The sequence below is a fragment of the Muntiacus reevesi genome, chromosome 5 (assembly GCF_963930625.1).
Source record: "Muntiacus reevesi chromosome 5, mMunRee1.1, whole genome shotgun sequence".
NCBI lineage: Eukaryota > Metazoa > Chordata > Mammalia > Artiodactyla > Cervidae > Muntiacus > Muntiacus reevesi.
The window spans coordinates 120,755,692-120,771,875 of NC_089253.1; the positions used below are offsets into that span (position 1 = coordinate 120,755,692).

At 40.0% G+C, this 16,184-nt stretch overlaps 1 protein-coding gene across 1 annotated transcript in view; it reads right to left on the reverse strand.

The window, feature by feature from the left end:
* Window positions 1-16,184, reverse strand: part of ASPM (assembly factor for spindle microtubules) — a 64,156-nt gene that overhangs the window by 33,854 nt on the left and 14,118 nt on the right. The window contains exons 4-16 of the mRNA XM_065936310.1: window positions 14,088-14,192; window positions 13,217-13,363; window positions 11,223-11,468; window positions 10,879-10,946; window positions 8,464-8,605; window positions 7,149-7,279; window positions 6,188-6,363; window positions 3,269-3,414; window positions 3,096-3,181; window positions 2,519-2,740; window positions 497-704; window positions 254-396; window positions 9-137 (exon numbers count right to left, since the gene is read on the reverse strand). Of these exons, the coding sequence (XP_065792382.1) occupies window positions 9-137; window positions 254-396; window positions 497-704; window positions 2,519-2,740; window positions 3,096-3,181; window positions 3,269-3,414; window positions 6,188-6,363; window positions 7,149-7,279; window positions 8,464-8,605; window positions 10,879-10,946; window positions 11,223-11,468; window positions 13,217-13,363; window positions 14,088-14,192 (1,949 nt within the window). The remainder of the gene's footprint in view (window positions 1-8; window positions 138-253; window positions 397-496; window positions 705-2,518; window positions 2,741-3,095; window positions 3,182-3,268; window positions 3,415-6,187; window positions 6,364-7,148; window positions 7,280-8,463; window positions 8,606-10,878; window positions 10,947-11,222; window positions 11,469-13,216; window positions 13,364-14,087; window positions 14,193-16,184) is intronic.

Sequence of the window (16,184 nt, forward strand, 5' to 3'; positions counted from 1 at the left end):
AGGAGTACCTGATGGTGTTTTAGATCTTTTTTTAGCTTATATTGTCTCCAAGTTGTTTGTATAAGTCGAGCGGCTCTCGTTTCTTTACGAAGATCCAAAAGCCTTGCACAAAGAAATGACAGATAGGTAATCACCACCTACGAGAGAATATGAAAGATGAAGACAGAAGGTTCTATAAGACGGAGAGCATGAAACTGCCTATCATCTGAGACTCTGATCACTAAGAGTTACTGTTAAGGAACTTTTACTTTACCTTCTCATCAGGGATTGTGTTTGACATATCTGAGTGATGGATCATGGCAGGTATTCCACCAAGGTCTCTAGCTGCAGACCTAACCAACTGAAAATTTTTCTTTTCGTTTTCTAGGAGTTCTTTGTATAGTTCTGAACTAGTTTCTGCAATGCAAGTAAAACCAATCAGATTAGACTGTGATGGCCAGAAATCAGACAGGCCAATGAAAACAATGGAGAAGTAAATTAAGTGAAAGGGACTAACCCTGATCAGGTGATTTAAGAGACAAATCCAGAAAACTTCCATCAGATTCAGATGATGAATTCAGCACCACGGAACCAGTGTGTGTGCACTCCATGGTCTGGGTGGTTCGCTGACATATGGCGTCAAAAGGAACATAGCAAGGATGGTAGTGGTGGATCAGGTAACACAACACCCGGCCATCCGAGAAAGACACTGTGAAGTTCTCCACCTGATGAGAAATATTAGAAAAAGAATGGATTGTATTTAGGTAAGAATACAGATACTGATGATTTTACAGTCCACGTTTCCTTTTAATAGCTAGGACTAGCATGCTAATTTATAGTAGCACCTAGTATAATACCACATGTATGCCCAGGTGTATCTGACACTTTGTGAACACATGGACTATAGCCTGTCAGGTTCCTATGTCCATGGAATTCCCCAGGCAAGAATACTGGAAAGGGCTTGCCATTGCCTTCTGGGCATCTTCTCAACCCAGGGATCAAATCCACGTCTCCTGCATTGGCAGGCAGATTCTTTACCACTGAGCCACCTGGGAAGTTATACTGTATACTACCACATTCATGGCCAAATTCTCTCCTCTAAAATATTATTGTGCTGGGTTGAATAGTGTTCATCCAAAATTCATGTCCTTCCCAGACTCTTAGGATCTGATCTTGTTTGGACATAGAGTCATTGCAGATATAAACAGTTAAGATGGGATCACACTAGAGTAAGATGAGGCTTTAATCTGATATGACTGCTGCCCTTATGAGAAAGGGAGACACAGAGACAAGACACAGAGGGAAAATGCCATGTGAAGACAGGCAGCGAATGGCGTGCGGCGTCTACAGATCTAGGACAGCAAGGGCCTGGAGTCAAGGGAAAGGCGTGGACACAGTACTTGCGGTACCAGGGTCTTTGGGCCTCTCCAGTACTTACTTAAAACATAGACGACCACATATCTGACAGTTTTCTGTCTTACATTCCTTACAGGATATGTTATTCACGTGCATCAGGACCATTTGTTTTCATGTATTTATACTTAAACATACATTTCATATAGCAATGCAGGACCAATCTAACAAATGATTATTTGTTAGAGGGAGACTATTTCCTCCCTCTCTACCCAGTGGGGCAAAATTCTCTAATGTCCTATTGTGCATAGTGGGTTTATTTGCATTCACCTTTGTAATAAGCGTTTCCCTGGTGGCTCAGACAGTAAAGAGTCTGTCTACAGTGTGGGAGACCTGGGTTTGATCCCTGGGTGAGGAAGATCTCCCGGAGAAAGAAATGGCAACCCACTCCAGTATTCTTGCCTGGAAAACCCCACGGACAGAAGAGCCTGCGGGGCTGCAGTCCATGGGGCTGCAAAGACTCAACTGAGTGACTTCACTTTGTCATACGGGTATGATCCTCTGGCGCCCTAGTTCTGTGCAAGCGTCTCCTTTTAAGACTACCAACTAGGGCACTTTTTTTCCCTAGTGAGACATAAAGTAACCGTGTATTACACAATTAGTGACAGATTTGACGAAACTAGGTATGTGACGGCACCCTGACTCATTAGAAGAAAAGTTTGCTTGTACATATTAACTAGGAGGGGATACATGTAACTGACTTGCTCTGCTGTATGGCAGAAATGAACACACTGAAGCCATTATACGCCAATAAGAAAAACAAGGAAAAAAGAAATTCATCAGCATCATTATTATTATAATTTTTAATTGGTATTAACACCATATTGTTTATAATATAAATTATATTAGCATCTGTATTATCATATAATAAATCTGTACAATAAGATGTATCATTATAGTTATATAATTATGTGTTTATATTAATTATTATGTATTAATATATACATATATAAATACATCATATAAAAATATCTCTATAAATAATAATCTATATAGTAATAAAATTCTACTACCTTATATGACATTAAAGAAAAGAAATTAAAGAAAATATTTCATGCACTGTTTATTTGATTTTAACCAAAATTTGCTTAAAGAAATTAGGCTAAAACAAAAACAGAGAACTTACTTTTTTATTATAGAAGCCACAGACAGCATTTACCCAATCCATCAGTAGCTTTACACTTTCACTGTATTGTTCAAAGGGACCGCTATGTCTTTCGTCTCTTTTCTTACTGATAATAGCATCAGGACGGCATGACAGTGCAGACATTGTTTTCTTTATACTCTGTGTGTTCTTTAAAAAGTCAATTTCTTCTTTTAACTGATCTAAATTAAGGGAAATATCCACCTGGAATACAAAAAGAGGATAAATATCATATTTTTCATACATTATTTTTGACCCACAAAAGTTCAAGTCTGCTACTATCAATATTTTTTTAGGACAAACACAGTCTACAAGGAAGTCATGGAACATGTAAGTGCGCTCTAGTCTCCTCCCCTAGAAAGAAATGACGACAGCGACCTCCTGGCGGCCTTGTGAAGATTAGACTGGAGTGTACATAAAGCTGTTAGCGCAGTTCCTGGGACAGAGTAAGTCTAGCGAGTAACAGCTACTACTGCTAGTCTTTGTTTGACACAAAAGACTTTTATAAGTCAATACTGAAAACTGACAAAAAGTACAAAATGCACCAAATGTACAGCACCTGAAAAGCCAATGCTATCTTCCAAAGCAATGCCAGGGTTTTCTCTCTGTGTCTGTCCACAATATCCTTAGACAGGATTGCATTTCCTGCAAATGGAAAGAGTCTGTTAGCACAAAGTACATACAACTTGATTTTCAGTGAGAAGAAAACTTTTATCGTTACTTGGTTTTTACCATGCTCATCATTCAACTGAATTCCTCGTGATTTAAGAATTTCAAGAACGATGTCAACATTGTGCATCTTTTGAAGACGACTTATTGCAGGAATTCTGAGTTTCTTTGAGAGAGTCCAGTTTTGCGTGAGAAGTTCCATAGTTCGCCTAACAATGAAGGGATTGTAAAGTAATTAGCCTCCAACTAAAAAAAAAAAAAAAAAGAATACAAACAAACCAAAAAAAAAAAGAAAAAAACATGCAGGAAAAACTAACTTCGTTTAAATAATCGCCCATATCAATCTTACAGAGTTAAAGGGTTTTAGGTTAGAAAGATCCCAAAATGTTACCTCAAAACTGTTACTCCATAGTAAATAGAGTTATTTCTCATTTAAACCTGGGGGTTAAGGTCTATGAACACAATATAAGAATGGAAAATAAGATGCACACACACAAATGCACACAGAAACAGAACAAGGTTCTGTAGGGAAAAGAAAGGAAAACGGACATCTTTTCTTATTTTAGTCCTCTCTTTTCTTATTTTGTCCATGGCAAATCCCACAGTCAGGCAATTATTATCCCATTTTTGGCAGATGAAGAAACCAAAGCCCACAAAGTAAAATAAATTTCCCGTGATCTTACAACTAGTAATGATAGGACTAAGATCAGAACTAAACCCTACTTTTACAGTTTCTGAAGTCATTCTCTTATATTTATACCAGGTAAAGCAAAAATATTTGAGTGCTTACCTTAAAAAATCATTTCTACCACAGCTTAAATTCAAACTCCTAATACCATCTAGTGTTTTACACTAGACAAAAAGCATTGTTTCCACAGAAAAATCGAGCCCAACAAATGACTGTGTCTGGTTAAATTTTGGCAGACTTATTTACAGAACCATAATTTCTAAACGTCAGGAAGCAACATAAGATCAGTGTAGGCCAAACACTCAATCAGCATCTGAAGCATTTCTGCAACACTAGACTGACTGACTGACCGTCACCTACAGCGTCAGTGGATTAACCCTTCCCAAGTGACCTCAAATGACCTCCGAGACCTATGCTTATTGTGGGGACACACAAGAAAACAGAAGTTTGTCAAGCAAGATTGAGTCTCTTAACCAGTGAGAGTTCCTAACAATGATAAAGCATCTACACCCAACACTGGGAAGTCCTCAGTAGCACCTATAAAAGAACAAAAAATGTCTTTCTTCATCACAAAATTACACCGAACATGAAGCCAATCACTGCTCCTCCCAGACAGTGGAAAAAGTTTCTTTCTTTTTTTTTGGAAAAAGTTTCAAATCGTGAATTGCTATTGGCCAGAAAACAGATGTGCTGGTTTGGATTTATGAAATGAACAAATTAAAATTAAATATAAAAATAGTGTGGAGAACATTCTCAGGAAATGCTCCAGCCATTTAGAAATTACTCAAGAGAGGAAGCTACAGTAAAGTTCAAGACTATTACTTTGTCACGAGAATATATGATCAGAAAAGAAAAGAAGGTTCATGGAAATTTAATTTAGAAGGCAACCAGAGACATGTGTGCTGTTATTGTTTGTTTTGCTGTGCTGGGTCTTCTCTGCTCTAAGGCACCTAGGATCTCAGTTCCCCAACCAGGGATCGAACCTTGCATCCCTTGCACTGCAAGGCAAATTCTTAACCACTAAACTACCAAAGGAAGTCCCATGTATGCTATTTGTGAAGAACTGGGGATTCACAAAGATACAGGGATAACTTCCTCACAAATGTCAGACATAATATTATTATAGAGAGTTTCTTAGAAACAAGAAGGATGCCTTCAAGTCACACATTGCAAAGAAGCCACCTGAGGTACAGTGTAAAGGCTGCTCCCTCCAAAGAAGGCAGTGGTGACTCACAGTTATCACATCAAGGCCAATGCCTAGGACTCTAGTGTGTTAGTGAGGAAACACGTGTGATGTGAAGCTGGACATCATGAGCTGGTGCCCACTACCACGGCCGTGTAAAACCTGGGCAAACCATACCATGTCTTCATCTCACTTCTCCTCAAGTGTTGTCATTGTTCAGTCACTAAGTCTTGTCCAACTCTTTGTGACCCCATGGACTGCAGCATGCCAGGCTTCCCTGTCCTTCACCATCTTCTGGAGTTTGCTCAAACTCAAGTCCATTGATTTGGTGATGCCATCCAATCATCTCATTCTCTGTGCCCTCAATCTTTCCCAGCATCAGGGTCTTTTCCAATGAGTTGGTTCGTCGAATTAGGTGGTCAAAGTATTGGAACTTCAGCTTCAACATCAGTCCTTCCATGAATATTCAGGGTTGATTTCCTTTAGGATGGACTGCTTTGATCTCCTTGCTGTCTGAGGGACTCTCAACAATCTTCTCCAGCACCAACATCTGAAAGTATCAGTTCTTCGGTGCTCAGCCTTCTTTATGGTCCAATTCTCACATTCATACATGATTATTGGAAAATCCTTAGCTTCGACTATATGGACCTTTGTTGGCAAAGTGGTGTCTCTGCTTTTTAATACACTGTCTAAGTTTGTCATAGCTTTCCTTCCAAGGAGCAAGCATCTTTTAATTTCAGGGCTGCATCCTTACATGTGCAACATGGTTAACACAACTAAAATTGGTCTCAAATGATATAGAAGTCATGAAACCACTGCAGATAAAGTGCTGTTTAATTAGCCCCATGCTTTCCCCAACTCCTATTCTGGGGCATCAGTGGTTCCTACTCAGACCTCATCACCTGCCAGCAGGGAACAATGTGGATGGGAGACAAGGTTTCTTGGCCTAAAAGTCACACCATTTCCCTGAACTTACCCCAACTTTTTTAAACCCTAGATTTATCCCATTACATAAAGGAGCAAGAGGGACTGTGTATGCATAGAAAAAAGTGTCTTCCAGAAAATTTTAGTCTATTCTAGGGAGAGACATAATTCCATTTCTTATACTCACACGAGACGCACCCCACATTGCAAGTCTACAGCAAGATTCTTAACAGCAAAATCAAACTCATCGAAAGGCATCTGGACGTGGGTCACAGGAAATCCCAGTGAGCTCAGGTGACGGGAAAGGTCACCTTCACCACCTAGGAAATCTCGTGAAAAAGCCAGAAGGATTTCTTTACTGGCCTGTGGAGAAACAAGCAGAAGGTATTATAGTCAAGGATCATTATTCTGCTTATAATAAAAACACATTTTTCAAATCATTCTGCACATATAGAAATAAAGTACCATTAACAGTAGTATAAAAAGACAGTTTCATATGGTAACAATGCAAACCTCATATATTTCCAATATAAGACCTTTTAAGAAAGGGCTCATAAATAATAATACACTCTAAAAATTAGAATTAATTTGATAGCATGCTAAATTAGGAAAGAAACTTTCTCCCAAATTAATTCCTCAGAAGCACCGTTACATTCGTTCTCAAAGCAAAGCTAAGAACAGGGTGATGCACTGGTGAAATGTCAACCAACAAGCTAGGCAGGGTTCGAACTGCTGGGCAGGCATTTCTGTTCTACTCCAGAGTACTATTCTTTGGGAATATCACTTTTTCTGAGGAGAAAATATACAATAAAAACAGACAAAATTCTATACGTGAAATATAAAATATAGGCTGAAAACTATTGGGCTTCCCTTGTGGCTCAGCTAATATAGAATCCATCTGCAATGCGGGAGACCTAGGTTAGATCCCTGGGTTGGGAAGGTTCCCTGAAGAAGGGAAAAGTTACCCACTCTAGTCTAGTATTCTAGCCTGGAAAATTCCATGGACTGTATATGTATATAGTCTATGGGGTTGCAAAGAATCAGACTAGTGTTCTTTGGGAAAATCACTTTTTCTGAGGAGAAAATACACAATAAAAACAAACAAAAGTCTTATATGTGAAATAAAAAATACAAGATGAAAACCATACCTTGAACTCGGCATCTTTACAGAAGAGACAAGGATCATGATCAATAAGTCTAGAGATTTTAGCATAATCAAGGAAACAAACCAACAATAATAGCTTTTTCAATGTAAACTTAGACAGAGCTTCTTCATGACCTGAAATAAAGTACAAAAAGGCATAGCACATTCATCTATGCAAGACAAGTTTGGTTTTCTTTTCTTGGGGGGGGTTCTGAAATATTTTTCTATATTTATTTATTCTGATATGCTTTTGGTCTATATATTCCTGCTAAGGATTCTTGAGATGTGTCCTATATTTTAAAGTCAAATTATCTTGGAATTCTTTGTAAGTCTATAAAATTTCTTATATTTATTTACCTTTTCTTTCTGGGTTTTTTTTTTTTTTTTTTTTTTTGGCAGGGGAACGTAAATTGGAGCAACAACTATGGGAAACAGTATGGAGATGACTCAAAAAACTAAAAAGAGTTTGCATGGTATCACTTATATGTGGAATGTAAAAAATAAAGCAAACTAGTGAATATGATAAAAACAAACAGACTTGCAGATACAGAAAACAAACTAGTGGTTACCAGTGAGAAGTGGGAAGGTGGGGGCAAGACGGAGGTAGGAGATTAAGAGTACAAATTACTACTTACAAAATAAATAAACTACAAGGACATATTGTACAACACAGGGAATATAGCCAATATTTTATAAAAGCTATAAGTGGAGTATAGCCTTTCAAAATCATGAATCATTATGCAGAACAGCTGAAACTTCTGTAACATTGTAAATCAACTCTACTTCAATTAAAAAAACATAAAAAGACAAGTTTTATGTAAAAGTAGGATAGTTACAATCTGCTAGAACAAAACAGCCATAATGAGCACGAGGAGCACACTGCGTGTCTTTCTTAGGCCTTCCATGTACAGATTCATTTCAGGCTCACGACGGCTCTATGGGGCAGGTACTATTTAACGTTTCCGGTTGATGGAAGAAACTGGGGCACAGACACAGCCAGAGACTGAGTTAGCTTCACAGGACAAACGCATCTCGAGGCACCTGCAGGCACCGACCTAGGGGCCAAGAAAACTAAAACAGCCAGCGGCAGCCCAAGCCAGACGTGACCTCCGCAGGGCGTGAGGCCCACTTGTGAGGCGGAGAGGGGAGACGACGGGCGCAGGACGACAGGGCTAGAGCGGAGGCGGGAAGGGGGACGGCGCGGGCCGCAGAACGAGACCGGTTTCTCTGGAAGGTGAAGGCGGACAGAGACAGCAACGGGGACGGGACGCCCTCTGCACACAGCGTGGGGAGCACAAGACGGAGGCAGAGCCACCCACCATCTCGGTACAGGTGAGGGACACTCGGGTGCCTGTACTCGGCTGCGATGTCAGGATTCCAAAGCAGGCGGTTCAGAATGAACATCGCCAGCCCCGTGATGTCACTGTTGTCTTCCAGGGGCACCAGTTCTCCGTAAATCGTCTGAAAAGAAATCCAAGCCCAAGTCAGGGCTGTGCTGTCTCTCCGGGGCACAGGGATGCAGAGGGGAGGGAGGGACAGACGGCGCTGGTCTAAGAACTGGCGAGATTCTGACTCCCTTGGGAGAGACGGGGATGTTCGCCCAGGCTCTTTGGGATGAACATGTATGTTCTCTGCAATTTTTAGTGCACTCTTCTTCACAGTGAAGAGACGAAAGTTCATGACTAAGATAGGTTCTTAAAAATTATATGACAAGTGATATTTATATTGCAGTTTTTCCTTTTAAGAACTATCAAATGTAGCCCTTTTGTTCAAATTTAATGACAACTGTCCTGTTAGTGGGCTTCCTAGGTGGCACTAGTGGTAAAGAACCCACCGCCAGTGCAGGAGACATGGGAGACTCAGGTTCCATCCCTGGGCCGGGAAGACCCCCTGGAGGAGGGCATGGCACCCCACTCCAGGATTCTTGCCTGGAGAATCCCATGGACAGAGGAGCCTGGTGGGCTACAGTCCATGGGGTCACAGAGAGTCGGACACAACTGAAGCAACTCAGCACACAGGAACGCACGTCCCGCAAGTGTATCATGAAGGTACAACACACATCTGAATGATTCTAAATGCTTTGGCAGTTAACAAATGGAAAACCATCTGTAAACCATCTATGACAATAACTTGGGATGTTCAGATCTGTATATAATCAAGGATTAAAATATGTCATTAATTTAACATCAGTGTGATTGTTAATGGTTTTTAAAGCAATTAGAAAAAACTAAAAACATCAAATTGTATTTTATAACTTTACATTGATAAAACTAGAGAAAAGCATAGAAAAATACTAATATCTGCCAAAATAGAGACATTTTATCTTTATTTACTTATTTTTTTTGGCATGTGATGCTTTCTTAAGATCCTCAAAGGTCATGCCCCCTAACAGAATTCTAAGGTGTGATGGTAGAATGTTTTGTTTATAATTATTCATTCCTCCCTTCCCTTTAGAAGCCCCCTTTCCCACCAAATTGCATAGATTTGCTGTATCTCTTGTGAAAGAATAAATATTTCTGCTTCATCTGTGTCTGAACAGATAATGCACTTTGGGTAGAACTATGGATGCAGTGATGCACACTACGTCTAAGAAGAAGCCTCAAAGGGCATTGCATGTTTCTAACTCCCCTACGCTTTACCTCTGCCACAAAAGAGCTATGCCCCAAATAGATAGGTCGTACTTTACCATCTGTGCCACCAGGGGAGCCCTACACAGGTTCTACTTTAATTGAGGTTCTGGAACTCTTTGATAGCCGAAGCATAGCCAGTTGATATGCAACTTTCTGATTAACTTTTCATTGAAAGAAATGAGATGTTGAATTTCAAATCAATTGAAATAAGAATTAAGGTAAGAAATCTTAACAAGTTCACTATCTAGTTGGGTGACCATAGTGGGATTATCATTCATTCTCTCAACACCTCAATTTTCTGATAAATAGCCAGATTATTGTAAAAATTCCTTTTTAGTACAAAAGATTTTCCTATTCAAAAACTTAGAAAAAACTGAAGAATGGGATATCCCACGTGACAAAGGTAAAAAGCCTACACAAGATACAAGAGTTCACCAGTAAAAGACTAAAGGGAATGGAAACACTGAGGGTTGGAATAAAAGAATATTTTTAACAGTCAACTCCTAGTGGCTTTCTAACTCAGTTAGCTTTATCATTCTAAATATTATTAAACCATACACCATGTGAAAAACTCAAACTCTGATGTTTTCATGAGTAGTGTTCCATCTAAATGTTTCTGGTGACTTCAGACTGGTGTGAATTCCAATCCTGCCCCTTCATTGGCATTCAGCAGGTCACTTACCATCTCAGCTTCTGTTCTGTCAGTGAAGTTGGAATAACAATAAATACCTCACTGGATTTTATAGAGATCTAAATTAGAAAATGTATTTAATGTGTTTTAAACAATCTAGTATTGTCATTGGTAAATGCTCAGAAAGGAGTTAACTATACTTGCTATCACATCTTGTACCAAATTTTATATATATAAGAAACTAATGGGAAAACAGCTATGTAACAAAATAGCAGTAATATAGAACGACAGGGTCTATTAACCTAATGAGCATTTATGAAGGGACCTTAAATTTCATACTGAGAGATTAATTAAGTAACCATATAATTTGATAACTGAAACCATCATTTTATTAAAGAATCTACTAAAAGTATATATATATATTTTTTTTTTTTTTTAAGTATCTTTTTTCAAAAACTGGAAGGTGTACTTACCTCTAGGCCGATTCGTAGCCACAAAGGATTATATGACAATAGCCAATTCAGGACTTTCTGCCGTTCTCCTGAAACGCATATAAAACCAAGTAAGCACAGGCCACTAATCAAATATGAGACAGTGAATAAAATTTCATGGAGAGAAATCAGAGACCAAAAAGGAACATCACATATATGAAATATGTTTAAGTATACTTCTACTCTTTAATATATATACATGATCTCGTTTAAGTTTATGGCATTTTAGGCAGTCAAGTGAAACCATGTACATATTTGACTCTGAAACAAAAAATTTCTAGAGTGTTTTTAAAGAATTAATCTCAAGATTTCTATAATCTTCTTACCCACATCTTTCCAGAGGTGCCTGTCTTTCCGAACAATTAACCGCCGAGCTTCAATTTCAATTTCAAGCTTTTTCATAGCCTTAACCATTTTTTCAGAAGTGAATAAGCGGCACGCGGCACGACGTAACCTGTTCAACCTGCACCGAGCGGTGTAAGCTCTGAGAGACACCTCGTCCTTGGTAGGAGCTTTCGGGACACTTATTTTACGTTGACTCTCTGCTCCCAGAAGAAGAGTGGAAGCATTTACTGGGTCAAAATGAAAGAAAGGACAGGTCTGGTTAAACAATGTGTGCATACACTTTAAAATCTAGCAATAAATGCAGTTGCAGGTGGCCAAGACGGGATCTATTCCCTGTGCCTTCCAGCCTGCTCCTCTCCTTCCCACCTCAAAGTGAAGGTGTCATCCTTCACTCAGAAGCTTAGGCTGTCCTATGGTCACAACCAGCTGGCTGTACCTGCAAACTGTGCCCCAAGTCTAACCGTTTCTCATAACCACTGTCGTTCAGGCCCCACGTGATCGCCTCTAACCCAGACTCATCAGAGAGCCTCCTAGCTGGCATCTCTGCTTCCATACCCTTCATCAAAAGATTAGCTCCTAAAGGATGGGGTTTGATGGGAGGGAGTATAAGAGGGAGGGGACATACATATATCCATGGCTGATTCATGCTCATGTATGACAGAAACCAACAAAACACTAAAAGCAATTATCTTTCAATTACAAAAATAAATTAAAAAAGAATAATAATTTAAAAAGTAATGGAAAATATAAAAAAGGTAAAAAGTCAATATGCTTGAATACATTTTTTAAAAAGTTATATTTCTCTATTCCAAACAAATAGAAATAATATTTAAAAATAAATTAATAAAGGTTAAAAAAAAGAATATGATTTATTAAAGTCAAATTTTGAAATGCAACTTGAATTTTCATAGAGCACATCTTCTCTCAAGGAAAGAACTAAAATCATGTTTTGTTTAATTTTGGAGAAAAAGAAAAGTACCTAATCAAAGGTAGAATTCCTATACACACTTCTCTAACAAATGCAGACCAGTGTCTGCTGGAACACTACAGCAAGAGGGAAATCATCCCCCTTAAAGTCAGCCTGTGTGATGCCTGGGCAAGTTAAGTATTTTAAAGGGGTTTTCCTTATCTGGAGTTGAACTGATCTCTGTAACTTCTATGGGAGAGTAGCCCAAGTGAACCCTCCTTCTCTCAGGAGAAAACCCTTTAAATATTTGAAGAACACCATGTTTTCATCACATTCCATACTTTGAGTTTTTCTCTTTTCTAGAACTACAGTGAAATATTTTAAAAATTCCTCATAGCCACTGGTTTTTAGACTGCTCATCATTATATACTTAGCCACAAACATCTTAAACAGGGTCCAGTGGAGACAATATCCCTAACAGGCCATACAAGACAAAATGATCCACTAGGACATTCCACTTTATTGATGCAGCTAAGACTGGACTGGGTTTCTAGGCAGTCATGTCTCACTGTTAATGCAGACTGAATCTGTCTTACAATAAAACCCATTCACTGGAAAAGCTGGAAATCACACTAACTGATGAACAAAAAAAGTTGTTCAGTACTTACAGCACAAAATTCTCTCACCTGCACAATAATGAGCATCTGTGTTAATGACCTAGTGTGCTGTGCCACTAACTACTCTATGATACACTTGTGAAAGTGAGAGTGAAGTCACTTCAGTAGTGTTTGACTCTTTGCGACCCCATGGACTGTAGCCTGCTAGGCCCCTCTGTCCATGGGATTTTCCAGGCAAGAATACTGGAGTGGGCTGCCATTTCCTTCTCCAGGGGATCTTCCCAACCCAGGAATTGAACCTAGGTCTCCCACATTATGGGCAGACTCTTTACCATCTGAGTGACCAGGGAAGCCCAATAAATCTGTACAACTAAAGAATGAAAAAATCATGTTAAAAATGACCCCTTAAAACAAAAGTATTATCTAATTAAAACATTAACTTCATGTTTACCTTCAGAAATATTTGCTTTTACAGTGAAGTCGTCAGGAGTTAATATAAAATTTAGCCACCAAGTGAAGCCCTGCTCCTGCTTCTCCTTCCAGCGTTCATCATAAAACATGTTTTTTGCAGCAAACGGCATTGGATGTCTAGGTATGCCTAGGAATACAATTAGGTTAAGGCATAAAAGCTTTTCCTTTAAGTTATTATGCCATCTACAGCAAGATCACCTTAAGACCCTGAACAGTGTCTGCGTTTCTGCTTCTGGCTGGAAGCAGCTGAAAGCATGCTGGGTGTGCTGTGCTGTACTTGGTCACTCAGCCCTGTCCGGCCCTTGTGACCCCGTGGACTGTCGCCCGCCAGGCCCCTCTGTCCATGGGAGTCTCCAGGCAAGAGGACTGGAGTGGGTTGCCCTCCTCCAGGAGATCTTCCCAACCCAGGGATCAAACCCAGGTCTCCTGCATTGCAGGTGGATTCTTTACCATTTGAGTCACCTGGGAAGCCCAAGAATACTGGACGGTTAACCTATCCCTTCTCCAGGCGATCTTCCTGACCCACGAATCGAACTGGGGTCTCCTGCTTTGTAAGCAGATTTGCTACCAGCTGAGCTACTAGGGAAACCCATTTTGGGGTGTAAAGTGTAGTAAAAGTAAAAGAGAAAAAGTAAGGCAGTACCTCCTGGTTATTTAAAAATCCCAAGAAAAGTGAGTCAACTTCATTGAACTCAGAAAATATCCTAATTGTTACTAGGATACATACCTTTTAACAATTCTTCAAGGCTTTTATTCCATTAAAAAAAAATCAATTCATTTCCATTTGAAATGCAATTAATGCTTCATTCAGTGTCAATTTTTCATAGACTTTAAAGATATTAAACACTTGCCTGCTTTTAGTGGTTTTATGAAGGTCAAGTTAGACTGAGCCACAGGAACAAAGGGTCTTGCCTTTTTGTTTGTTTTAGAGGTAGGAGTTCTGTATCCTAATGAATCTACAATCATGAGAAAAAGAATAGCATTAAAAAGCAAAATAAATTCTGCAAATGAACTGCTATCAACTTAAAATTTGCACTCTCCAAAATCATCTCCATTTAGCAGATCTGAGTAACCACTATACTCCAGGGTATGAGCTTGGGTAAATAAAACCTATGTCTGGAAGTTACAGACCAGCAACTACAGTGTATTTTGTGTTGACAAAAGCTATGACCGAGAGTCAACCAGCTCACTGTGTGTGTGCGTGTGTGTGTGTGCATGTGTGTGTGTGTGTATATATATACAACTAGGCGCTGAGAATGCAGAATGGAAAGATGTGGTCCCAGCCCTCAGGATGTTCTGGGTCCAGAACAGAGGAGTAGAAAGAGTCACAGCACATTACATCAGAAATATACGAGGAGCCGGGGACAAGCGGAGGCAAAGCTGAGTCACTGGAAAGCAGACAGCCTCCTGGAGGGAGCGCCCCTGAGCTGACCCTGTAGTGGACATGACACACCAGGAACGGGGCCTCTGACTGAACTGCAAGGTGGTACCGGAGCCAAGAACACAGACAAGAAAAGCAAGACAAAAAAGAGGTTGGAAGAGGAAGAAAGGAATTCAAAACTATGAAAAATAACAGTGATAGCTAGTAGTTGAATACTTGCGCCAGGCACTATCAGAGTCTTGTAATTTAGATTACCTGATATAGTCAGCACCAGAAATCTATCTATAGTGACCAGAAGTGCACTATCATTTTCCATGTTTTATGGAGCTTAGAGCAACTATGCTACTTGGTCAAGGTCATGCATGCTAGTAGGTGGCTGAGCTGGACAGTATGGCTTCAGAGCTTGCACTGTAATTCAGTTCCAAGTACCTGGCGGGCCAGTGAAGGATTAAGGTCCAGGCAGTCACACTGTCACATGTATTTCAGAAGATGGAATGGACAGTGGACTGGAGTCAAGACTAGAGATGGTAGCGAAAATGAAGCGATCCCAGGGGCCTGAGTCAGCTATGGTGAGAACTTAAAGGAACACAGAAGCAGTGGAGACAAAACCAGAGAAGAGCTGTTTTCATAGCAGAACTTGTAAAAGGGCTTAATGTCAACTCACTAGGTGCATGATGGACAATGAGAACCCTGATAGGTTCCCAGGCCTCACCCAGGTGATGAAGTAAATAGTGGGGGGTACCTACAGGAGGTAGACCATGGGGGTAACTACAGGAGGTAGACGGTGGGGAGTACCTTCAGGAGGTAGATGGTGAGTGGTACCTACAGAAGGTGGATGGTGGGGGTAACTATAGGAGGTAGATGGTGGGGGTACCTGCAGGAGGTAGATGGTGGGGATACCTACAGGAGGTAGATGGTGAGTGGTACCTACACGAGGTAGATGGTGGGGGGCGGGCACCTACAGGGAAAGTACGGGAAAGTCAGAGGAAAATAACCTGTCCTAGTGCAGTTCACTCCCTCAAAGGTGGGTTTCACACCAGCTTGCGCTGATGCTCCATACAAACCAGGAGTTAATATTAACAATAAAGCCAGAGGCGGGAAAGCTAAGGCCCAGGGCAGAATCCAACCCACAGCTGTTCGTGTATAGTCTGTGAGCTAAGAAGTTTTCATGTTTATGAACACTACTTAAAAACAAAATAGACCTCCAAACAGTTTTATTTCATGACACATGAAGACGATATGAAATTCAGATCTTGGTGTTCATAAATAAAGTCTTCTTGGCATGGAATCACAGCTGCTCATGTCCACATTGTCTGTGGCTGTTTCCCCGTTGGCAATGACAGGGCCCAGTGGCTGTGACAGAGGTCACATGTGCTGCAAAACCTGGATATTTACTGTCTGGACCTTCAGAGAAAGAGTCTGCTTAGCTTTGACTTAGAAGAATTGCAAATCCATGCCAATGGTCAAAGTAAGGACTATGACCAATTTGTTACATAATATCTATTAGGTTTTAAGTTTCTTTCCAGCTTAACGTACTAAAAAACTAAAAATATGAGGAGTTCCTCAT